The sequence below is a fragment of the Argopecten irradians genome, chromosome 2 (assembly GCF_041381155.1).
Source record: "Argopecten irradians isolate NY chromosome 2, Ai_NY, whole genome shotgun sequence".
NCBI lineage: Eukaryota > Metazoa > Mollusca > Bivalvia > Pectinida > Pectinidae > Argopecten > Argopecten irradians.
Window position 1 is genome coordinate 36,423,942 of NC_091135.1, and position 26,577 is coordinate 36,450,518.

Below are 26,577 nucleotides of genomic sequence, written 5' to 3' on the forward strand. Positions count from 1 at the left end.
AATTAAGTTGTTTTGCTATCATTTTTAAGATGATTTTATGTTTTTAGAATATTTCTAACTTTTCATGTGATGTTGTTTATTTTGGTATTCGTAAATGTTTCCCGATTCAAAATCCACAATTGCTTGAGGGATTTTGGTGAAGAAGTCTTCTTTTTTAGTTTAAGTCTAATATATGTATACCATTAGGAGTTTACAATGGGTTTTTTATTAGTGTACAACTAAATACGTTTCTTTTTATTTGATATTCTGTATATTTTACAACATTTTCTATTAAACTGTGCAAATTAATGTAAATATGCATGTTTGCAAAATAAAATCTTGTAGTTTGTTATATAAATTACACTGATTTATCATAAACCATATAATATTTGATTTCACAAGTTGACAGACAAAAATTTGTGTGGGCAATATAGAGTATATTCAAAACGTAATTTACATGGCTTCATATATACTGTGTGTGTTATGGACATGTATCTGTTAGGACAGGTATCCGCTATATAAAGGTGTCAGCTATTACAGGTTTGATTATTATCAACTGTTCAACATTATTTTTTCCTTCAAAAATTTTCAAATTCATTATTCTAATTTGTACAAAGTTATATTATATTATACAATGTTCTTTATATTAATACAAAGTTACACACAATAAACAATTTTCGTTTAAACACTCTTTATATCCTAGTATTGTTTATTTTAATACTATATATACTATGTGGAATTCTTTTAGTTTCAGTTTTTTCTTTATATTTCATATGGTAATATATTTCTTCCTAAATGGTAATTTTCTTTAAAATGTTCCTAAAATTAATAACTTCTAGCTTTCTTTTAAGTGCGCTTTACTTTTGCAAATTTCACTATCAAAGTAATTTCGCAAAAAGTTTTTTCTTTTTAAAGAAAAATATTAGAATAATTTAATATCAACATTGTTTATATTTAAAAGTTTTCAATGTTTCAATTTAAAAATCTGTGAAAACAAGTATTCTTTGAACTCATTTAGAAATGGAAATCGCAAAATTTAGAAGTCATAAAAGAAAACAAATGGTTTACAAAATTCAAATTTTGTAACAGTTACTAACAATTCTTGAAGACTGTACTGACACAGGAATGAAGGATTGAGGGATAGTCTATCTCTAGAGTCACAGAGTAGGACAAAAACTCTCGGCTTTAATTAATTATCATATTTGTGATCCCTAGGGTAAAATACCGTACTCATATATGAAAGATTGGTTTTATTAGTTTAACATCCTATAACTAACAGCAAAGATCATTTAAGGATGCGACAGCTTTGTTGGTGGAGAAAAGTCAGAAGGCAGAGTACTCGAAGAAAAACCTTTGACCAGAAGTCTGTATACCTGGCAACTGCCCCCCTCCCCAGCCATGGGATTCAAACTCGCACCTAAAAGGTTGGAAGGAGGGGGGTATGTTGTGATATGTTGCAACATCACACAGCCACATGTATTTTTCTCTCTGACATGAAACTTGAAAGCAACTTAATCATACATTTCCTACATTAAGGCATATTATTTCTGTTTTGAAATATTTAACAACTGAAACAAAATCAGAATAAAGCCTTAATGCATCCATTAAGTAACCACAACATATGTCCAATTTACTTGTCATGCACAAAGCTATTTCATGGGTACAACTACATCTGTAATTTTAAAATTCTTCTGTGTGTCAATATGAAAGATAAGGAATTCTGTACATATAAGTATTAATAAAATGTTAGACAGGGATGGCTTGGACTGTCTTCAATGTGATATTCTGTATTTGCATATTACAGAGTTATCTGTACTTGCAGGTATTGATTGTGATGTCATGTGTTTGCGAGCGTAACATCATATTTTTCTCAGAGAAAACAATGTGAATTGAGCTCACAAAATAATGACATAACAATCGATACCTACCCTAATCTGTAATATGCCAAAATGGAATAGCCCTGTAAAATGGCTAAGAGTACAGGGTACTAGTACATGGTAAGATTAATCAGTGAAAGCTAGTACATCTGAGACCAATATACTCAAGTTACGGTCTATGAAAATTTAGCAATATAAGTCAAACTAAACTTTAAAGGACTCGATAGCTGGTAAAAGGTTGGACATTTTTCAATGCCTAAGTGAGAAAGCTTGGTATTTGCAAAGCTCCTTACAGAAAGGTTAGGTATTTGCAAGAATAATAATGTGCATTGCATTTTTTTTTTCTAAATGTATGGATATTTTTCACAAAGTATTATATACAAAATTCTTGGTATTTGACAATTAAGTCTAATAAGAAATTCTGGATATTTTCTTTGAGAGCTGATATGACCTCTAACATTATGAGAACAGTTCCCAGAGATTTCAGTGCATCCTTTAAGTTCCATCATTAGCTTTCAATGCAGTTTAGAAAAGAAAGAAAAATTGTTTGGTTTTTTTTCTTCGGAAATTGAAGTTTGAATTTTTAAGAGAACTATCCTTTGTGATTTTCCAGAGCACTGTGTTGAAACTTTAATTTGTGATGATCTGGCTTCATCACACTCTGGGCTAATGTGTATTGATATTATGGCCACAGTGGCACATTCATCCCACTTTAGTGCAGGATTAACACCTCTCAATTGAAATAAAACATGTCTGCCTCAGGGGGTGGACTTGAATTAAGGGTCAAATCATTGAGGATTTAATTCTTTAACAGATTTTCAAGAAATCCATGCAGAAATCTTCCTTAGATATGTTACAGCAAATACAAACTGACCATATCATGTATAGCAATTCATGTCTATAGGGGTTGCATGCTGGTACAATTCTGTATTTGGATATTATGAGAGTCATATCTTATAGAGAATACATTATTTTCACCGACAGAATAATGAGGTCACAATACAAGGGGTTTTGAGACACCAAAACGATGTGGCTAAAGTACGATTTAGCATTGATTGCGGTGATTGCGACATCACAGAGATCACATAACGGAAGAAGCAACTAATTGATGTCATTTATATCATTTTGTTTTGTTTATCTTGAAAACAATATATTGTTGTTACCTACACATATGGGCAGGTAACTCTGCAATATGCAAAGATAAAATGAAAATCTAGGTAGAACTTGCAAAATCCAAATGTTATTGTGCATTTTATTGCATTATATCTATAAAGGTATGGAAAAAGTGAAAAGTTGAAGTCTATCAATCACTCCTCAGTAACACAATATACCATAACATTCATGTTTCAGTTATGAAAATGAAAATATTTTCTCTTCTACTTACAGATTGACTTGTGATCAGAGTTTGAAAGTAAAAAATCAAACATGGACGACAACTGGCTTAGTAACCAAGACAACAACACAACTGTGACATTTGACCTTAACATGTCAGGAGAGGCCTGGGGTCAATATGACTGTGACACAGAATCATCCATAACATTTCAGTTCTACACGTGGGGTATCATAGCAAATATAATAACTGTGTATGGCATTGTGGGGAACATCCTCTCAATACTGGTATTGCGACATCGCATGATGCAAAGTTCGACATCGCTGTACCTGATATCCCTGGCAGTGTATGACACGGGAGTGTTACTGTCCATGTGTTTGTTCCTAGCCCTGCCCACTCTGTACCTGGAGAAGGGGTACCTACAGAATTACTATTACGCCTACAAGTATATGCATCCGTTCTGCTACCCTATAGCACTTGTGGCCCAGACTGGCACAATATACACCACCCTGGCGTTCACTGTGGAGCGTTACATCGCCGTATGTCACCCCCTACAGGCTGCCAACACCTGCACCAGGTCAAGAACAAAGCGTGTCATATTGTTGATATTTTTGTGCTGTGTTGTATACAATATACCGCGATTCCTTGAGTCAGAAACGACGGAAGTGTGGAACAGCTACTACAATCGTACGGAGCCTCAAATCCAACAGACGGAGCTGGGTACCAGTAAAGCCTACAGGGAAATCTACTTTATCTACCTACAGCTCTTCATCATGTTCCTTTTCCCGTTCTCTCTACTGGCCGTTCTAAACATTCAACTGATCCGTGCAGTCAAAGTTGCTCAGTTAACCAGACACCAGATGAGTGTAGGTAGCTCCAAAACTCCCAAAGTTCCCCCAAAGGAACCAAACCTTACTATAATGTTGATTGCCGTTGTCATGGTTTTCCTTGTGTGTCAGCTGCCGTCGGTAATTGACAACATTCTGTGGACAATTTTTGACGTAAATGAATTAAACTGTTCGCTTCACTACATTCGATTCACCACCCTGAGCAATCTAATGGTAGTGATCAACTCGGCCATCAACTTTGTTATATACTGCATGTTTGGCAAACGCTTCCGTCGTGTTTTCGTTAAAATGTTTATTCCATGCAAGAAAAACAAGAATCAATATAAATATGTTATGTATGAAAGTACCATGAATAGTCGAGTAGGAGGAGCACAAAAACCCAACGGCAATGACAAGATGTTTGACACAGAAAGCACATTTCTGTAATTACCAAACCAATCTTTAACTGTTCGATGTTGCTTTTGTGTTCAGTTTGTTCTGGCATCCCTTCTAGGGTGAAATATAAGATACTGCTTAAGTGTTCATCTATTATGATAAGTGTACCCATATATATCACAGGTAAAAACTTAATGTGATAAAAATATTACTCTTTTTAATTTGGAGATTGAGTTACATACTTGACTATGTATTTTTGTGTCATTAATTCACATGTGATGATTCTATTTTAAAACACTTATCAAGTGTTTGTATATCTATCTACTTTCAATCCATTATATGTATAAAACCTATGCTAACTGAGAACTAAGCCATTGTTTTTATTTATTCTGTAACAAGTGTTTATAGCATTCATGCACATATACTTTCCATAGCAAGTGGTTAAGATGTCCCTGACATACTTCCACAACCCCTAGTGACCTCTGGGTCACAAGTTTGAATACCATATGGAGCAGTTACCAGGTAAAGATCGCTAGTCAGAGGTTTTTCTCTGAGAACTCCAGCTTTCCTCCACCTCCATAACTTACTTAAATTACACTGTCTGTTAATTAATAAGGCACTAAATCAATTAAACCAAACATGGAAAATGAAATTTTGCTTAAAAAGCCTAGAAAGCACTGAAACCTGAATAAAATGACTTTCAAATTGGTTGTATTCACTCACTGTGACCATTTAAGGAGTCAAAACCGTCGTTCTTAATTGATTTCATTGATTCTTTTCTTACATTGACAATACTCAACCATTGCCTTTTAGTTGTATCTTTAGTGTAAAAAACTCACAATCAATCAATCCTTCTCAGTTGATCCAAAGAAACTGTTTAACTGCACTGACAGACGACCTGTGGAAATGATCCGAAGTTGTCCAATAATACTTGAGACAGCATTTCCAATTTCATTTAGAAGTCAATATGAAGGTTAGTACACATAAAATAAGTGTGAATCACTTAGCGAGATACAAATCTTTGTATTAATTTGCGAGAAAGCTCGAACGCGAATCCAAATGGTTCATGAATAATTATATAAAACATCACATGTATGCAACATTGACAGTAAGAGCTCTTCATTGTGAAATTAATTTGCAAATATGTTGAAAAGAACAAAGAAGCAAAATATTGTATACACGAAAATAAAATTGTTTACAATATACACGTACATGTTAATTTTAAAATTGACCAAAAACTCGAAATTGGCAGTCCAGAAAATTTGTGATCCGGATGGTTAAGGCTGGGAACGAAGGTGTCCAGATTATCGAGGGGTCCATGTGCACGGTATAGTACATTTTAGATTTACTTCTTCTGAATACAGGAAGTTATCTTTATTCCATTTAATTAAAAAAAGCCCGTAAAGAGATGATAAGTTAAAAGATAAAAACTGAATTTGAAAGGGCAATCTCAAAAGAAATTTAATTTTTTAATTTTTTTTTTTTTTAATATTTTTGTTTTAAACTGAACAGAAATAATCACAGTCACTGCTCTCTAATGATTTCTTTATATAGTATCTACCCTGAAATGTATGCCAACCAAGAAGAATTCAAAGATTTCTCTCATAGAAATCTAGATTGGACATAATAAAAACTCCATGATGAAAGTATATTTCAATATAAAATTGGCACAAGCTGTAAATATTTTGAAAAAATGAAAAAAATAGAAAGTACCAATAAGACAAAAAAAAAAAAATGATGGACTGAGAACACTGTCCTGATGAATTCCATAAATTGTACAACAAAATATACTGTATGAAATGTTTCAAAATACATTTATCAAAATAATGATTTCCACATAACTATGTTCTGGCCAATTCAACTCATCTCATTCTTCCCTGAAGACACATATAGAATCTTCTAAATCAACGATTAGACCAGGCCATTATGAAATTTCAGGGGTGATTGTGATAAGGGGTTAATTTGAGTTAGGGTAAAAAAAAGTAATACATACTATAGATACTAGATACTTGAAAATCACTTCCAACATTGGTGAAACTTCTGCTTTACAAATTTGTTTATCATTTAATTGAATCTCTGGTCTGCTCCGTTATCTTTGTATCGTTCTAACAGTTTCCCGAACCAAATAATACAACATTGAACAGATGAGGCAAAGATTTAAAAGTTACAACAAACACTGATGAAACCCACTGATGTACGGCAGATGCGGCTATAGATTAGCAATAAAAAGTATACCAATAATACATTTTTTCATATTTCGTTAGGGTAGCTGTCATGATTCAATGTGTTGTATAAAGTTCTGCAGGTTACATGATTGGCATTTGATTATTTCAATCAATATTCATCAAAACTTCAGGGAAATCATTTCAGAATTTAAATTTACAGCTATGAAATTTTGATACATATGGACGAAAAATGAGATATAAAAACATATGAACAGAAACATCAAAATGAAGTTTAATGAGGTCATATGTACATAAAGTAAGAAATATATTTGAAATCACATTGATGTCATACAAAAAAAAATCAATCTGGAATTTAGCACCTTCTAAAACAACAACTTTCAGACCAAAGTACTGAAATAGAAACTTTTTTTCATTTGCTCAAATTTTATAAAAATCTTATTACCTATCAAAAAATCAAACTTTTCTCCTTTAAAACAACTATTTTCTCATGTCAAAGGTACTAATAATTATTCTCTAGATATGATTAATGTATCTTGATTCGCAGACAGAATTACTACATCACAGTGTGGACAATTTCACCTCTACCCGCCAGCACCTACGATTTCTCAATGATTTATGAATGAAGAATTCCTCCCACATTGTCAGGAAATAACTTCCAGTAGTCATCTATTTGTAAGTATTCACAGTAATATACCTCTGCTCAATTGATTTCCATGGCGATTTTATGTGAAGAAGATATGTCAAAATGTGTGGGATAATAAAACTATAGATTGTAAAAATTTTAACTCTCATTCCCTCATATTCACTTTTTTTTAAATGGGAATGTAAAACAAGATTGATTTGTAGAGTCACAAAAGTTATTTAGCTTACCATTAATACTACATTTATCATTACCTTCTGAACCAATCAATCAAAACAAATAAAATATCAATTTTCATAATGCTGGTTGTCCTATTTACCGAACATTGGTTAAATATCACTGCACTGGACAGCAAAACAACGAGAAGAATCTTCATCGTTAAAAACTTGCATTCGTTTGGTGTGGTTACCTCTTCTTAGGCCATCGATAAACATTTCTAACATATGTTATAATGGCTTTTAAGAAACTTCAAATTTTAGTTTCAGAAAGGTAGTGGGCCTTTAATAAGCTATAAAATAGAACAATTTACAATATATTATCCAGGAGATAGAAAGTTAAAAAAAAAATCAATGTGTGGTGAGCTGTGACCAGTAATACTGCAGCCAATATCAGACAACTAGAGCCTGGTGAAGACAAGACATCGGTCTGGTAGAGAAAGGCTATCTGCGCACCGTCTGCTGACACGGTGATCAGTCCAAATGAGAATATACCTGACCTGCATGGTTCAGTGATGAGTATTTATATGAACAAATCCTATTACTTGTCCCCCAATAAGAATGTTTTACAACAGGCCGAGTTTGATGCCATTATACCAGATTACTGCAGCAGAGCACTAAGCATTGCCCCCAAATCAATCCCACACCAAAAAAACTGGTGGTACTGGCTTAACACACATCATCTAAATCAATATGTGTTCATTCACACAGCTTTAACAATATTTGTTAATCACAGGTGGAGTTAAATTAGAACAGAAATTCAAATGGATAAAGTAAAGCAACCAACTCAATTGTGGGTTGGCCGAGTGGTATGTGATGCATTTCCCAGATAATAATGGTAAATGCAGTTTGCTGTTTTTTCTCCAGGTACTACTCCAGCTTTCTTCCACAAGATTATTAACTGTAGTTTGCCAGTTTTTTTCCGGGTACTCCAGCTTTCTTCCATGCTCCCCCTTCCCCCTCACTCAAATCTAGTACATCCTGAAATTCCCCTGGCTGTCAAATGGACATTAAAACAAACAAACCAAATATACACTTGTCTGATATACAATGTAGATAACTGCCTGTTTTCTCAGTTGTTTATTTACAGTAATAAGTAACACTTCTGGTCCATTAAAGTCTGAGGATGAAATACAAATACTGTTTTCTGTAATAAAAACTACTTTTCACTGTTCTGGAAAGGTACATACATACATTATATGCACCTATATACATGTATGCCCCTTTCAGATAAACATCAGTACCCTAAAACTATTCTAAATGAATGACACATATTATAGGCACCTATATACATGTATGCCCCTTTCAGATAAACATCAGTACCCTAAAACTATTCTAAATGAATGACACATATTATAGGCACCTATATACATGTATGCCCCTTTCAGATAAACATCAGTACCCTAAAACTATTCTAAATGAATGACACATATTATAGGCACCTATATACATGTATACCCCTTTCAGATAAACATCAGTACCCTAAAACTATTCTAAATGAAAGAATATCTCTTCAACTCATTCCCTCCCGGAGAATCTAAATGTGTCTTCAGAAGTGAATGTGTTAATGCTATGCCTGCATCAATTCAAAAAATTACTTCATACACTTTATTTCCATTCTTTCTTATGCACTGTCCACGAAACATTGGTAAATGCAGAAAGGAGAAGGTACGTTAAGACTCGAATATGGCCTCAAAATTAATTCTCCAGTAAAGAACAACATATTTTGCCATATAACAGCTGAATACATTTGCTAACACATTACATCTCGAAAATATCCCGCATGTGCCAATTATGTTCACTATGATATCATCAACAAGCAGTTTCCCGCCATTTTTCACAAAAATCATTGAAAAATCATACTTTTTGAGTGGTTTTCTCTAAAAATGAATGTGACCGCCTTCGTGGAGCAGAAAGAGATTTTCACACGTTGTGTATCTTGTATTTACGCATATCCATGCAAAATGTAAAGTTGCTCCAAGGTGGCGGCCAAATTTCATTTTAAGCCTTAATTTTCTAACCTAAAGATGATGAATTTCTCGCAAAATTTGGCGAGAAGAGGAAAATCATCAATTTGATGACGTCATAGGTGGGACACATCGTGTACATGGTTATAAAAAATCATGTTTTGATGAATGGCAAGTATGAGAGTATTTATTGATATGAAATTGATGGGGATCAGAGTTAATTTTTTTTGGTCTGAAAAATTAAGGCCAAATACTGGTCCTATCATATCTACTCCTTTGACAATCTGAGAGAGCATGTTAGAAAGTCAATATAGTATACGAGGCCTAGGCTACAGTTGCTGTGATCAGGTGATTGGTAGCTAGGTATATCACCCTGAGATACAGTAGAGCTATCATACAGATTAACTACCCAGTCTGTTCCATTGTTACAATGGATATCCACACTGCAGAGCTACATAAGCCTCAGATGGCAGTATACATTTTATTAACTCATTCACTGCTGAATTAAGACACATTTAAGCTCTTCTAAATTAAAGATTATAGACCTGCCTATTATCAATTTTCAGGGATGAATGTGTTAAAATCATGAAATCAAGTTCTGCTTCAATGTATCTAATTCAATGAGGGATTTACTTGTGTATGTATCTATCAAATGGTTATTCCCATTGTTTTTATTCATTTCTGATTCAGTAGTTAGAGCCAAGCTACAATATACAACATAGAATACTTTTATGCATGGAACAATATAGAGTACAAGAATATACCAGATACATCAAATTTTAATTATGAAATATTCTTTTAATCGAAATATGAACTCTGCTAGAGATAGACAAAATGAAAAGACATAAAACAATATATACAAGGGTGGAAGGAAACTATAGAACCTAATGAAAAACCATCTCTTTGGTTAGATCAACCTTGTATTAACATAGGATCAAAAACTGGAAACCAGCACATCTTGATGAAAGGCTAGTGTATAACTACATGAATTGAATTATCAGATTGTAATAATTTTGCAAAACCAGCTACCTTTATTCCATCTGGAGCATTACTCTTATGCTGGTTCTAAAAATAATTAAATAGGCAAACTAAACCTAAGATGTTTCCCACACATTTCAACCATCAGGTTCTCACCATTTACACTATAATTAAAAATGACACATTTCCTCTTGTACATAAAACCTATGTGACAGCAATTTTTAATAATTCTTTCATTTTCCACACTGAACACTAACACTTCACTTTGTAGCTACTGTAAACATGGATACTTGTTAAATTTCAAGGGAGTAAAATTTTGCGAATGACTGTAAGGAATTTATTTATAGGGATTTATTTTCATAAATTATCTTTTTAGCCTTTGAAAGTGTCATGAACATGGTAGGCTACAATACCTAAAAACCATGATTTCGACAAATTTCACAATTATACAGTAATAGCAGTGCTAGGTTTAGAAAGCGTAGGAAGGTCAGAGTGCTCAATGAAAAGCAATCAACCTACATTCACTCAGTACCTGAAGCTGTCCCACAAGGGTTGGGCTAGTATATGCTTATTTATGGATACTTGAGCGCCTATAATTACAGTAAATGCTATCGGGATCAGAATATATATAAGGAGTATACATAGTATCGTTCACAACCAAATCTGTGCTGCTTCAACCCTATCCAGAATTTTTTAACTCTCACAATGAATTTTGAAAAAGAGATTTGTACCATAGTTCATTACTAAATTCAATTATGATGTACACTGTATCTTTAAAAGCCTGACTACTGTTTTTTAAATAACAACTTTTAGAATGGTTTTTTTTATTTTTTGTGTTTTTTGGGTTTTTTTTGCATGTGGTATCTTAATTGCTAAAGGTTAGGTTGAGTTCTGTTCTATTCTGTTCTATTTTATCTCCTGAAAAACTGAATGCATTGGATTGTGAATGCAACATGCCTGTTCTAAACTCAATTTTTCTATCACTATTTTTAAGAATATTGTTTTTTTTTCCTTGTGGTATCTTAATTGCTAAATTGCCAGACAGGTTCCTCATTACAACTGCTGATAATTTAACAAATTAGAAATGTCTGTAAGACATAAATGGCCTGTTCTCCATAAAAGAAAGAATGGAACACAACAAGACAGGATAGGATAACAAACATTGATTACATTATGTGTCCCCCTATTTCATGGTGGAAGCATACAAATATTTTTTTTCATTCAAACCATTCACTTAAAAGCCACACCCTGAAGAAGGTCCACAAGTATATGTAACTTACCTTGAGCTTTCTGCTGGTTCCACTTTGGCCTGTGAGGCAGCTGTAGGCTTACGATAGCCAGGGATACGCGACTTCCTTGACTTTTTGTTCTTACAACTTCTGCTTGTTTTGTAGCATTGAATGTTTCCTGATTCTGCATCATCACTCTCATCTGTCCGACCAACATCTGTGAAAATCGAGAGAGATCATACATAAGTCTGTCAACATCTGAGGTCAAGGGAGATAATTTATAGGTTTGGCAAACATCTGAGGTCAAGGGAGATAATTAATAAGTCTGGCCAACATCTGAGGATAAAAAGGGAGATAATTTAAAATTCTGACCAACAGCTGTTGAAATCAAGGAAGATACATTAATTGATACGTCTGACAAACACCTGATGAAATCAAGGGTTATGATTTATAAGCCTGACCAATATCTGTGAAATGGAAATAACTTACAATCTTAGAAAAGGAGCTAATTATTCAGTAAATTATACATGTGAGAAAATCACTTGAAATGATATAGAAGAGTGACTGATATCGGAGGAAGTGAAACAAGTCAAGTCAATCAGAACAACTGTTCACCAATATCTGGGGCAGACAAACCACTTAGAAAATCAAGGGGGATTATCTAGTATGTGACCAATATGAGATATGATAATTAAATCAAAATCTGAGAAAACAAAGGAAGATTATTTAGTCTTGATAATATCTAAGGAAATCATAACAGTAAACTATAAAGATAAAGTAGATTTGATTTTCATTCTAAGTGAAAATAGTTACATGATTTTGAACTTTCAAATAACAAAGGGATAGGCCTTACCTCTTTCAGCAACAAGTCTTGTAGCTGCTTCTGTAGAACTTTTTTCCCCATCAGACATCCCCTATCAAATATCAATATCTTTGTAAGAAATGCAAACAGGCTGTAAAATCTTAATCACCTTCACATTGTCGTGAATTAAAGACCATATCTCTCTCAATTTTGGATGACATTTAGCTATAATGCAAAAATTTCACTGATCTTAGAGACATGAACATATGCAATCTTATCATAATTATTCATATGACTGGCAACTAGGCGAACAATATTGAACAATATTCTGTTAATGTTAAGTAGAAGCAATGAAGTTTTTGTATTATATGAAATGAGAGACGTAAGGTGCAATAAAAGAGTTATCGGTCCTTCGGATTGAATGTAACATGACAACTTTTTGCTGTCAACCAGGTTTTAACCGCAATTTGGGTAATAAGAAAATTGACGCATCAAATGTAATGAAATTTTGGACTTAACCAAGTCAAGGCATAATTTATCTTCTGAGATAGTTGTTGACAGCAAAAATTCATTTAACAGAGAAATTTGGGGTCAAACATGCAAAAATCGACATTTTCATCAATAGTTTCTGCGTAATTCATTTTAGCGAATCGAACAAATGCTCAAAGTTAACACACTGAGATTCTACACATTAAAAGTTGAAGTAATTCTGAACAAAACAATATTTTTGGTTTTTGAAAACGTTGCGAAGAATGACCACAAGAAGGTCCTGGAAATTGGTGGTTTTTTTCAGGTTCCCAGTAAATTTCCACAGCAGACAAGATTTTTTCGGGACTTGGGCTGCCTTCCTTCAAAGCCATTCTGACCTATTGGATCGAGGAGTGGACCATTCACAAATGGGTCGTATTTATGGAAAAGTGTGCTTATTTCATGATATAATAACTTGAATTTATTAAACATATTGTAAGTCTTGCAATAATATCTAACCATATGTTGGGCATTGCAAGAATTGGGGAAATGTGTGCTGTTTGGGGAGTTCAAAGTTTGTTTGTTTGATTGATTAATTAACGTCCTTTTAACAGCTATGGTCATGTAAGGACGGCCTCCCATGTATGCGGTGTTTTGCGTGTATGTTGTGCGAGGTGCGTGTTTTGGGAGACTGAGGTATATTCATGTTGTGTCTTCTTGTATAGTGGAACTGTTGCCCTTGCTATATAGTGCTATATCACTGAAGCATGCCGCCGAAGACACCAAGCAATACACCCCATCCAGTCACATTATACTGACAACGGGCGAACCAGTCGTCCCACTCCCTGTATGCTGAGCGCTAAGTAGGAGCAGAAACTACCACTTTTATAGACTTTGGTGTGTCTCGGCCAGGGGACAGAACCCAGAGCCTTTCTCACTTGGGCGAACGCTCAATTCAAGGCCAAAAGTGAGGCGGTGCCAAGGGAGGCATTAGGAAGGATAAAGTCAGTTAGGAAGAAGAGAAAATATAATATCCGAAATTTAGTCGCCTTTTACGATCATGCAATAGGGATAGCAGGTACAATACTAAAGCCCTACCTGCAGGGCAGCTTGGCTAGTTCAACCGCACAAAAGATATGCTGTACAACAACACCACCTGGTAGGAGAAATGTGTCATGTCACTTGTGTATACAGTTTGAACTGGTTTTGGTTGATGTTGAAAACAGCCTTGATGTTCAAGTTAATGTCATCAATATCAAGCAAGTAGGCCTAGTTGTGTATATCATCTGTTATATCACTATCGACGGGTGTTAGTATTATGCGTTTCGTAATATTTGAGGTTTCTGTTGTCTATTACGATTGTTTTTTGTAGGCCTTCTGCACGCAGTCTGCAGTACCTCAGTGATCATGACAGCGACTGAACTGTACTGTAGGCTATGGATTAAAAACAACTCGCATACTGACTGTGTATTGTACAGGCTCTGAGACATGTGCCGTTTGAATATGTTTCTCCTAATATATAGCTTGATTATATGATTAAATTGCTACCTACTAATATAGTTAATTAGTTACACCATATCTGTTATCAGATGGCACATGAATAGCACCGATCATACCATGGTGAGATCAAAGGGAAGGTGACACGTCCGTGCGATAATGTCAGGCAAGGGATAACCGTAAACTTAATATAGGCCTAATTGACAACTCCATCTTTTGTTACCTTCTAACTAATTTAAACCAGTGCATTCTAATTATAATAAGTGACCAATCCTGATGAAAGTACAGAAATCAAATTTGAAAACATGTTATTAAAGGGACAATTAAGTGAGGCTAATTCTGTTTCATAACAACGAGGCAAAATATGGCATAAATGTACATGTATTGTTCTACATTCCTTATGAAACATGCAGCATAAAATATTGACAAATTTCGTATCATTGTTAAGTATTTTAATTAATACGGTTGGAAATTCAAATGGTATGGCAATACAATTAATCATGTACAATGTACCCACACCCGATCGAACCAATGGCACAAAAGTTAAAGATGCTCCATTGCTAACAAATAGTATTTTTCTCAATAAAAAACAGAAACTTACGATTTAGTATTTTTCTGCAGTTACAAAAGTTACATACTCTACACCATTACCACCAACAAAAACTTTGAGGTTCTAATTTAACTTCAAGATAAAAATATTAAAAATAATTAATTGCGTCACGAAAAAAATCTGTGGCACTATGTCCTAAATGGAGTGAAGTACTAATTTTGCATGCACCAAAGGCATAATAAAGTATTTTATATCATTTTTTGTGTTAATAAGACATACAATGTATATGTATTTGATTATTGCTCAAATGATGAGTATGCTTATTTTCTGTCGGCGGTGGAGCATCTTTAAACAAATCAAAGTCAATAACTAACCACTGATAAGTTGATGAAATTGGTTTTAGACAGGAGCATGCACCTAATACGGTAAACACACTACTGTAAGAGTGACTTGAGTAGTTCTTGATAAAAGTAACATTACTCCACCAGCAAGGGCCAGGGTTCAGCATACAAGATGTCCGACCACAATGTGTAATGGCTGACAGCGAGCGAGTTTGAACACTTCACACACATTTCACTACCATGGACTTTTTTGGCAAATCACATTCTTTATCCATGAAGCCACATTTGCAGGGCACAAAATATATAGAAAAGGGGAGGCAATAATTTTGGACTGAAACCAAAAAGAGGGTTGGACTCAAGTTATGGCAAGTAATATATCATGAAAATTGGTTTTATAGGGAAAACCTCAAATTACTTCTTCTGAAGAATTACTGAGAGTTATAGTCATTTTTGTCTCTCATTTCATCTGCAACACCCCTTAAGGTGTTGCCCCACTTGTATAATATTGTATTTTTAGTGAGCTGTTGTATTCTACGTAATATTCGAGAGGGTTTGTGTACTGACCTTTGACTTAGAGGGCTGAAGTAGGTTTGCTATCTGTTGTTCCAGTATCATAAGACGACGATTCTGCTCTGACATAGCACTAGTATTCTGAAATTGAAAATTCACAATCGATGCCACCTGATTCCCTGTATTATTATGTTACATTGTGTCTCTACATCTTACTGCTTTTAACAGCTCAATAATATTTCTATAAAGACTGAAAAAACACTATACATCACCAGATGATGAGACAAAGAGAAATAACTCTATTTCATGATAAGTATTGATCTCATTAAATGGTAAGATGAGCATGACAATGTGTCTTGTTTAATCTATCATGCTGATCAACCAACAAAATCTTGCTATAGTCATCTTTACAATTTTATTACTCTACTTCATGCTCTTATATTTCAATTTTCACTGAAGTTGGACTCAATGAAACTAATTTAAAAATCCGGTTTCATTTGCTCATGAACTTGGGTATGAACTTGGGTATCTTAACATCAGTTTTCGCAAAAAAAAATTTTTTATCTAGACCTAATTATGCCTAAGAAGGCCTAGGCCTACATGTAGTTTCCTACTAGGCCTAGATCTAAACAGCGGTGGTTTAAAAAAGTGCAAATATTACGGACAGATTTCTACAATTCTAAAAGTATTTTTATGAACTCTCCTTTTACGGACTCTTGTGCATCGTTCGAGTCAGCAACATACTACCGAAGAAAAATTAAATGTGCCATGTCCCTGTGACTGTGACGTGTGTCGAAACTACGTTAGATCGACTCAGTTACAAACAAATGGTGAAGAATAAACGGCGATAAGAAATACTATATAAAAGTCAATGAGTGTTGATTTACCTTTAATCAGTTGTTTAACTTGTATCAAGTCTAAATGCTACATAAACCACTAGAACCTTTCCATTCCCATCACGTTACGGTGACTTTCCACTTTGAATAAAAGCAGGAGACAACCTGATTATCCTTCCGCATCTTTGGCGAACTATTTTTGCAATCACTTCTAAATCTATTGTAAATGTTTTATGTTTCATCTGGATTACAATGATAATAAAGTTGTTTCTAAATAAATGTTTGACAAATTGTAATATTTGCGCTATAATTAGTTGTATTAAAATCTAACAAGAGGCCCATGGGCCTTAACGGTCATCTGACTATTAGTACAATGCAACATAGACGTTTAAAGATTTTAGCCTATTTGACCTCTGTGACCTTGATTAAAGGTCAAGGTAATTCATTTGAACAAACTTGGTAGCCCTTCATCCCAGCATGCTACATGCTCAATATCAGTACCCTGGGCCTTCTGGTTCTTGAGAAGAAGTCATTTAAAGATTTTAGTCGATTTGCCGCCTGTGACCTTAAATGAAGATCAAGGTCATTCATTTGAATAAACTTGATAGCCCTTCATCCAAGAATGCTACATGCCCAATATCAGTACCCTTGGCCTTCTAGTTCTTTAGAAGAAGTCATTTAAAGATTTTAGCCTATTTGACCCCCGTGACCTTGAATGAAAGTCAAGGTCATTCATTTGAACAAACTTGGTAGCCCTTCATCCCAGCATGCTACGGGCCCAATATCAGTACCCTGGGCCTTCTGGTTCTTGAGAAGTCATTTATAGATTTTAGCCTATTTGACCCCCGTGACCTTGAATGAAGATCAAGGTCATTCATTGGAACAAACTTGGTAGCCCTTCATCCCAGCATGCCACAGGCCCAATATCAGGTCTCTAAACCTCTTTATTATTCACAAGATGTTGTTTAAATGGTTATAGCATATTTGACCCCTGTGAACTTCAATGAAGGTCAGGGTCATTTATTTGAACAAACTTGGTAGCCTTTCATCCCAGCATCCTACGGGCCCAATATCAGTACCCTGGGCCTTCTGGTTCTTGAGAAGTCATTTAAAGATTTTAGCCTATTTGACCCTCGTGACCTTGAAGAAAGGTCAAGGTCGTTTATTTGAACAAACTTGGAATTAAGCCCTTCATCCCAGCATCCTACAGGCCAAATATCAGTACCCTGGGCCTTCTGGTTCTTGAGAAGTCGTTTAAAGATTTTCGCCTTTTTGACCCCTGTGACCTTTGATGATTACCCTGGGCCTTCCGGTTATTGAGAAGAAGTTGTTTGAATGAAAAGTTTACGCACGGCGGATGACGACAGACGTGTTCACGACGCAAAAATAACAACACTGTTGTCGGACATGTCAGGATCATTTACATGCAAAGTTTCACGCGCAAATCCCACTGTAGAACTTTGAGAAGAAGTTCAATAATGTGGTTTTCAAGATGGCGGCTGGTGGCGGGCCATCTTGGATTTTTCGCAGTCGACCACAAAGAAAAATAACCAACACTTCTAGTCGGGACCTATAGTCATGGATTCATTTCATTGCAAGTTTATAGCCACAAATCCCACTTGGTAGAACTTGAGAAGAAGTTCTTCAAAAGTTTTGTTTTCAAGATGGCGGCTGTGGCGGCCATCTTGGATTTCGGATTCGACCACCCTAAAAATAACATACACTTTGTCGGGAACCGTGTCAGGAACATTTCATGCAATTTTTCAACCAAATTCCCCACTGTGAACTTGAGTAAGAATGTTCATATAATGTGGAAAAGTAAACGCACGGGCGGAACGGCGGACACGGCCGGACCGGCGCTCATCCGGCGCAGGGCGCACGGGCCGGACGGCGGACGACGACGACGAAACATGAAGACTATGTCATCCTGGACCCTTCGGGTCAAATGACCTAAAATGTAATTTTGTCAAAAAAAACTAATAACTTTCATCAATTGCTTACCCTTTCTGGTATCATTTTTATTTTTGAATAGGGAATTTAGGTCAATAAACAATGAGATTGGAAGTGTATACCGCAAATACACTGTATAGCTACCATCAATTGTGAATTGGGCAAAAAGGCAATTTTTCATTGGGAATGGGGGCCTATTTCAGTCATATAATACACTACATACCTGTTTTTCTATACTCTTATCCCATTCAGACTCTGATAGTGGTACATTACTGGTGTCAGAGCTTGACTGTAAAGCCTTCTTTTTAAAATGTTCCAGGGCTTTGTCTATTTTAGGTGTTACTAAGTCCACAGGTTTCGCCTCCTAAAACAAAAATTTCATTTTCAAACTGGCAAGACAAAAACAGTCTCTTTCATTTCCAATAATGTCAGAAAAGAAAAGTTTATCTTTACATTTAAACATTTATATCAAGACTAATACTTTTATAAAAGTTATGTAGTGTAGTGTAATCAATCATTGGTCTCTGACAATTGTGATTTATAGGTTATTATCTTGTATACCAATCCTTATTGGTATACAAGACATACAAATACAAAAAATATTTATCTGTCCACAAACCCTACCAAACATATAGCATAGGTGCCTACCCAACAACGCTTATAAGTAAATCAATCATCACACCAAGGATACTCTAGGAATAATCATTTAACATATTAGATGAAGTCTTTAATTTTAGGTCATACCTACAGTATCAACCCTTTGTTTTTCAAGGGTGTTGACGGACAAAAATATCATATTCTATTTGGTCTAAGCTAGCTTCACCATGGCCAGTAGTTAAGGAAGAGTTGTATTAAATTAAAGATACTCTGTATCTTCCTTGTAAATGAGCAGCATTACTGAGTATTGTAATCCCAACTTTGTTTCGCATGCAATTTGGTACTTTCACAAATTTCACGATGCATGTTAAATCACCAAAGTATATCTCCACAAATTAATATCTACATCTCTTCAATACATATGAATTTTCATTCAATTTTTAAATCTGCGAATGTTTATTTGCAAACTTGTGAAATTTGTAGCCACAAAAGAAAGTTGGCTTTCAGTTTATGTGAACCATTCCCTGGTGACATACCACAAAAGAGTTGGAGGTAGATTCACTGTTTGAGAGAAGGAAGTCCATGTAATCCTCTAATCCTGAATAAAAATATCAAAAGACATCAATCATGAAATAAAATACTATTTATTGCCTAGAATATCAAATTTACTTAGCATTTCATATTTTTATTGTCAAACAAGATGAAAGTTAACACTCCATTTTAATTGTGAGGGTGAGGAATAAATATATATGAAATACATAATATGTAGACATTATGTCAAAATTATCAAATATAGTAAGAAAGACAAACATTTTGAAATTTAAGGGACATTACTGTTTATCAAATTTTAGTTGACTTCTAGAAGAAAAGTTTGTAGATTGTCCTCGAAGTACACATATATTGTATAAATACTGTAATGATGAATTCAGAATTAGTCAGACCTAGTCAGATCTATGAACATTTCATGTGCGTTAATCATCTTAAATTCTTGGAACTGTTAAATTTTTAAGCTGCACTTATCTGGTTTCACCATTTTGTTATTGAACTTATCTGGTTTCACCATTATGTTATTACAGTAATGTCTAATTAATTCCGATTAAAAAAAAATGACCAGGAATATCAGCCAAGACGTCCAGTCCTGTTGCACGTTGACCATCACGACTGATGTTGTCTAGGACCTGGACTTGGAGAAGTGATCCAAGGATGTTGACCCTGTATCCTATTATAACAAATGGAAAAAAAATTTGAAAAATTGTCCTATTGAGAAAAATTTATTAAAAAATTCAGTAAAGACAAAGGGTGATAATCAGTAAAGTAGCTAATGACAAAATTCAAAGGGAAATACATGTTACTGTATTAGCAATGGAATCAGTTAATTGTCAAAAAGGTTAACCAATTGAGGCCAGTTGAATGGTTAAAGGGAGATAACCAATTGAAGAGGTTAGTAAAGACAAGCAGTCGAGGTGAGATAACGAATTGCGGCCATTTAATGGTCAAAGGGAGGTAATCAATACTGGAGTTGAGTTCCCAAAACGATTTAGGTAAAGTACAATTTTCTGTCAATAAGAACCACCTTCCGGTGATTACGACCTCAAAAAATTCACTTCAAAACATGACCTCGCAATCATCAAAAGGTAGGATTTATCAACAGTAAATCATCCTTTACCAACGTCATTTTGGGATCTTGAAACTGACATATTGGGAAGGTCAGTGAAGACAAATACTCAAAAGAGATAACAAATAGAGTTCAGTTGAATGATTAAAGGGAGATGACAAATTGAGCAGGTAAGTGAAGACAAGTGGTCAAGGGGAGGTAATTATAACCAATTGAGGTCAGAGAATACAATGCTGAAACAGTCAAAGGGAGAGCCAATATTGAGGAGATCTGTGAAGACAAATGGTTAAGGGGAGATAACTAATTGGGAAGGTCATCCAATAGGGAAGTTATTGCATATATGGTCAAAGAGAGATTAGCAACAAAGAATAACTGAGTGGATCAGTGAAGACAAATGGTTTCAGGGAAAAAACCGGTGGCAACCAATAATGTATATTTCTTAATTACTTTTTGGTTTAATTTTGCAAAATCTCAATCAGATTTCATACAAAATAGACAATGTAATTCTCATTTTGATTAAATACTATATATATATAAGTGTAGATGTCTCAATAAAAGATTAAATCCATATGTAGCAATCACAGAAATCAAGGAATACTATAATATTCAGAACTATATACATGTAATTAATAGCCAAGGTGAACAAGAGCTGCAGATTTTTTAAAAATGAATGGAAAAAATGGATGACTCTGGTACAGCTAGCTGATTAAAAGTTATCAATATATATAAATATATGTTTCATCCATGGAAAATAAATTCGAACCATATAATAATTGGTATAATAATTTATCTTATAATCTTTAAAATATTACTCTTGCTAACCCAGCCTCACTTCCGCTCCTAGCACCCCCCCCCTCTCCCTCCTCCCCCGTTTTTTTTTTTTTTTTTTTTTTTCTTCTATGTTTGTTTGTTATTGTCATGTGCAGGTGTCTTATGTGTAAGTTTGTATGGTTGTATGAAAATGGGTGTGTATGTATGTAATCTATAAGTCATAGTATGAGTCTGTGCATGTAACTTAGTCTATAAATGTATATAAGAGTTAAACTATTAATTAGTGGAGGAACAGGAGATTTCAGAAAAGATGGTGTGACGTCACAGAAAGTTTACATCCGGGTTCTCAAAGGTACAAACACAGTATGGCGACTAATAAAAACAATAACAGATATGCACATCCCTGCTACACAATCAATATTCTAACAGAAGTATACACTTTCATACTTTCAAATTCTTATTTTAAATTTTGTTTTATTATTGTTTTAGAGGTTAAAGACATTTAATTTTTTATATTTACAATTGTTTATTGCTAGATACATCTGTATAGATTTAGTGTTGATCATGAAGCCAGCTTGCGACACGGTGCCAGGCCGTCACACGTACCCGGTTTTTTTTACCCCTAATCTAACGAAATTTGAACCACCTGGCCAGACCACGGCCGTTCGTGCATGGCTTCACTGGTAGATCACCTCAGGCCACAGCCCATAGTTGGGGAAATTAATAATATCGATACATAATTACCAACATATATCTCAATAAGTACTTGTTAAAGATATATATTTCGTTCTTTACCATGTATATCTTGTTTTAAATGAATGTTACCACTGTATTACACATACATGCAGCTCTGCATGTGTACGTACACGTATGGCTGCCAATATTTCGAAAAATAAAATGGTGAAATCGTTCAGCTTTCATGCTGTAGAGTTGGTTTTTTTTTAACTTTCATTCGCTTATATTCCACGGTCTGTTATATAAAGTCTTAAATTCAAGTGATGTTACTTTTAAATAATTTGAATACATGTTATAAAGACTACATTTAGATTTATGAATACAGATCGTAGTACTGTAAGTGCCGACAAGGACACATTGCGCGCGGCTTCGAGAATAAATACTTTGTTTTAAAATATGATAAAAAGTAACTATAAACTAACTCATTTCTATGTCATGAACTAAATTCCAATATTTCTGAAGAAAAACTTATCCAGAATATGTAATTTTGTGACTCTGAAAAAGGACGAAATTCGGTATCTTGACAGTACTGTACGTAATGGCTGTCGTGCGCTTGGGGTGTTCTGCGGAAGCAAATTTCAATTTGGTCATAATCACACATTGTATGTGTTTTACAAAGTAAGACTTAGAAAACAGTAATCGCTTATTAAAATGTCAGTATGATAATTTTGGGGAACTTTGAATTTAATTTGTAATTTCAAGTTGATATTCGCAATATATCTGTCAACACGTAATGGCGACCGTGTTTTCTCGTGGCGGTCGAAAATGGAGTATAAACAGAGTAAAATATATGAATACCATATGTTTAAACTATATATTATTGTTAAATATTTTTATTTACACTTTTTGAAATAAAAATAACATAATAGTTCTTGGATTGGCGTACTATTTATTATAATAATATGTAAACAAACATCGCAAGCGGTTGTGTACCCACCATGTTAATGTGTACAGTTATACGGAGTTGTACCTTTGAGCGCCCGGATGTACCTTTGTGTGACGTCATCGCCATCTTTTCTGAAATCTCCTATTACTCATGTATTATAATTCATACAAATTAAGCTTTATAATGGCCAACTCCTTTTTTGGCAATATCGTTAATTTCACCCACAAATTTATATGTCTCATTGTAAAACAAATTACATGCATAATATGTGTTACCAATAAAAGTTGTATAAAAAATGTTATATAACTGTCTGATAAAAATTTGGAAAAATAAAAGAAATACAAAAAAAAAAATAATGTATATTTCAGACATACCAGCCTGGTTACAGAGTGGGTTAGATGATCCATCAGCATTGAGACTAAGTTGTCGTAAGTTGACACAGCCCGATAAACACTCTGACACATGTGCTGAGGATGACAGCTTGTTTCCCTGTAGCTCTATATGTGTTATCTTGAAATTTGGCCCAGTCACAGACTTAAATCCAGAAATATCTGTTATCTGGTTGTAGCTCAAATTCAATTTTACCAAAGATCTGGAAAAACAAATTTTTTATTAAAGCTTATATTATCATTTCTCAGAATGTGTTAGACAAACTGTCATGATCTTTTTTAAGGAGTATATAAGGCTACAAAATTTCAATCATTATTAATGATACATATTCTATATTTTTGTGTTTTTGTGTCACAATAATTAAAGGAACAGACAGATTTAAATGTTTCAAATTACATTTTTGCATCACACATTTATACATGTACTTGTATTCGAAATAGGATCATTCTAGTTTAAACTCCTGGCCATTACTTTCAACACCTAAGCTTGTATCTTTTTAATAGATCTTATATAAATTCATGAATATACATCAATCATTTTAAACTTACCTCAGCCCAGCAAGACCTCTAACATCAGTAAGAAAGTTACATGATAAGTTCAAAGTTCTTAGGGAATTCAGCTCATCTAACCCTTCAATAACAGTAATTTGATTGGACGAGAGATCCAGATGTTTCAAATGATACAGGTGAGTCAAATTGTTGATGACTTGAATAAAGTTGCCATGGAGATTGATGCTTTGGAGGTGTGGCCTGAGTGGGACCTGTTGTAGGGAGCTAATCCCAGAATCTATCAGACAGAGTTCATGTGAGTCCATGTCCATCATGTGTTTTGTGTTCGGGATAATTCAGCTATATGGTATTATACACACTTATGGAACATATCATATGTTCATACTTCAGTATGAATACAAGTCCATATTTTTTACATTGTTAATTCTGAAAAAGAAAAACAACAAATGGGTAGATCAATTTCAAAACATCATGTATCAGACTGACAGTTTAATAATTATCAAATTTGAAGAATTTCACATTATTGAAAAATCTTTATTCTCGTGTGATGGTATGGTGTCCACAACCTAATATAAATATTTGTTTCTATACTAACACAATTTGTTGTAGAATCTAAATTCTGAAGATTATATAATTCTAGCAATACAGTATTTAATTGTGCATGCAGTGATAACATAAGGTCACCTTCTATATCTTTACACTAGAGAATTTCTCTAGGTCAATCTGCAGACCAATAAGCCATCATAATATAATACTTTCATTGTAACTCTTCAAATTTTGGAGGAATAAAGAAATGAATGAATGAATGAATGAATGAATGAATGAATGAATGAATGAATGAATGAATAAAGAAATGAATGAATGAATGAATGAATGAATGAATGAATGAATGAATGAATGAATGAATGAATGAATGAATGAATGAATAGGCCTATATATCTTATAATCTTATAGGCAGAATGATGAAAGTGATAAACCAGTACATATGTAATTATAACTATATATAAACCTAAACCCAAATGCAAGAAAAACCTCTGCAAGCATAGGTCTAATCTGAAGTACCTCCTTTTACTTTTAAATTGTGTCATCTACTTCAAATGTCGTGCATGATTAATATTGTTATTGATAGATCGTCAAACTTTGAAACTCCGGAGTCTTGTGATTTTCTTTCATAGTTGGACGTAATTTTTCAATGGGGTTACATTAAATGATAGTTGATGAAATGAGAACAGTGTGGTCTTGATGTTTTAGAGTAAAACCCAAATCAATATACTCACGAGAAATATGTGTGAATACAACAAGCATCAATCACAAATGTTCATTTTGTTTTTGCCTCTTGTTTCTCTTCAGCAAGTTTATACTTGCCGCTGACATCTGATCGGCGTAAACAAAACGCTTAGTGTTAATGTTCTCTGACACCAATCGTTTCAATGACACAGATTTAGATTTTTTTGTTGTCGGTGTCGTTGCAGTAATATTTCATTGATGCTATTTTTTATCATCATTTACTTAGGTTTAAATCGCTAAATCATTTAATTTTAATTTCATATAGAGATATAAACATATATCTTGTAAATATTTGAGGCCGTAAAATTACATTTACGACATCTTATTCGGCATTACTCGGAAATTTACCTAGGACCAGAGTTATCGAATTCCTTTCGATACTTATTGGAGTTTTTCATATGTAGCTCTTTAACTTGTAACTAGGAACAAAATATTGAAACTGGTGATATTTAAAACGACGCATATTCATCTATGTGCTCGATCAGTACTCTCGGGAGATGGAGTTGATTTCTTTCCCATATGAAAAGGGAATATGTGATTTTATCACAGGAGTGGCTCAAATCAGCGGATAATTCGCGCCATATCCAGTTGACCTACTGACAATATAAATGTCACTTTCAAGAATTTGTGATTATGCCAACCCAGGAAGTGATTCTGCTGTGACACTCGTCCTGACTCCTGAAGTATTACATTTGCGTTCTTAAGTGGTAATAACATTCTGTAGTTTTAATACAGTGTACACAACAATCCAGTGTTTCTGAGCCCAACAAGTTTTGGTTCAGTTTGACCCGACCCCCCTCCTGAGAATTTTGTTTGGAAATTATTTAAAATTACCTTTCCTTGATTTTATTTACACCCATTGTAACCTCCAAATTAATGTCTGATGAAATGTCTACATGTTACGTGTAAAATATATATGCATTTGGCATATTGTATACCTTCATGTACACTACATGTATATCAAGGATTTATAAGTGAGAAGGATTCGTCACTGTCTCTTTACACTACTAAACACCATGCGAGCAAATGCTTGTCTAATCGAGTCAAACAAAACGCCAATTTAAAGTTAATTAAATTTTACAACGTTTAGTACTTGCTTTAAGGACGGAAGATTTAAAAATTTATAAGAAATGTCTTAAATTTTTGTTAAAAATATATGACAGCTCATGAAATGACAGCATACACACTTCAGAAAGTAATTAAGATGGT

The 26,577-nt window shown here is 34.1% G+C and overlaps 2 protein-coding genes across 2 annotated transcripts; one reads left to right on the forward strand and one right to left on the reverse strand.

The window, feature by feature from the left end:
* The first annotated feature begins 3,057 nt into the window (after positions 1-3,057).
* LOC138316983 (FMRFamide receptor-like) lies at positions 3,058-4,938 on the forward strand. The gene has a single exon (XM_069258617.1). The coding sequence runs from the start codon at positions 3,282-3,284 to the stop codon at positions 4,458-4,460; it is 1,179 nt and encodes a 392-aa protein (XP_069114718.1). The 5' UTR covers positions 3,058-3,281; the 3' UTR covers positions 4,461-4,938.
* A 6,030-nt stretch (positions 4,939-10,968) lies between these two features.
* Positions 10,969-25,469, reverse strand: LOC138315332 (leucine-rich repeat and coiled-coil domain-containing protein 1-like). The gene is made up of 9 exons (XM_069256269.1): positions 25,359-25,469; positions 24,121-24,507; positions 23,557-23,774; positions 20,287-20,394; positions 19,712-19,773; positions 18,802-18,942; positions 15,847-15,933; positions 12,478-12,538; positions 10,969-11,841 (listed from the first exon to the last, which is right to left on the reverse strand). The coding sequence occupies exons 2-9, from the start codon at positions 24,393-24,395 to the stop codon at positions 11,672-11,674; spliced, it is 1,122 nt and encodes a 373-aa protein (XP_069112370.1). The 5' UTR covers positions 24,396-24,507; positions 25,359-25,469; the 3' UTR covers positions 10,969-11,671.
* Positions 25,470-26,577: the final 1,108 nt, after the last annotated feature.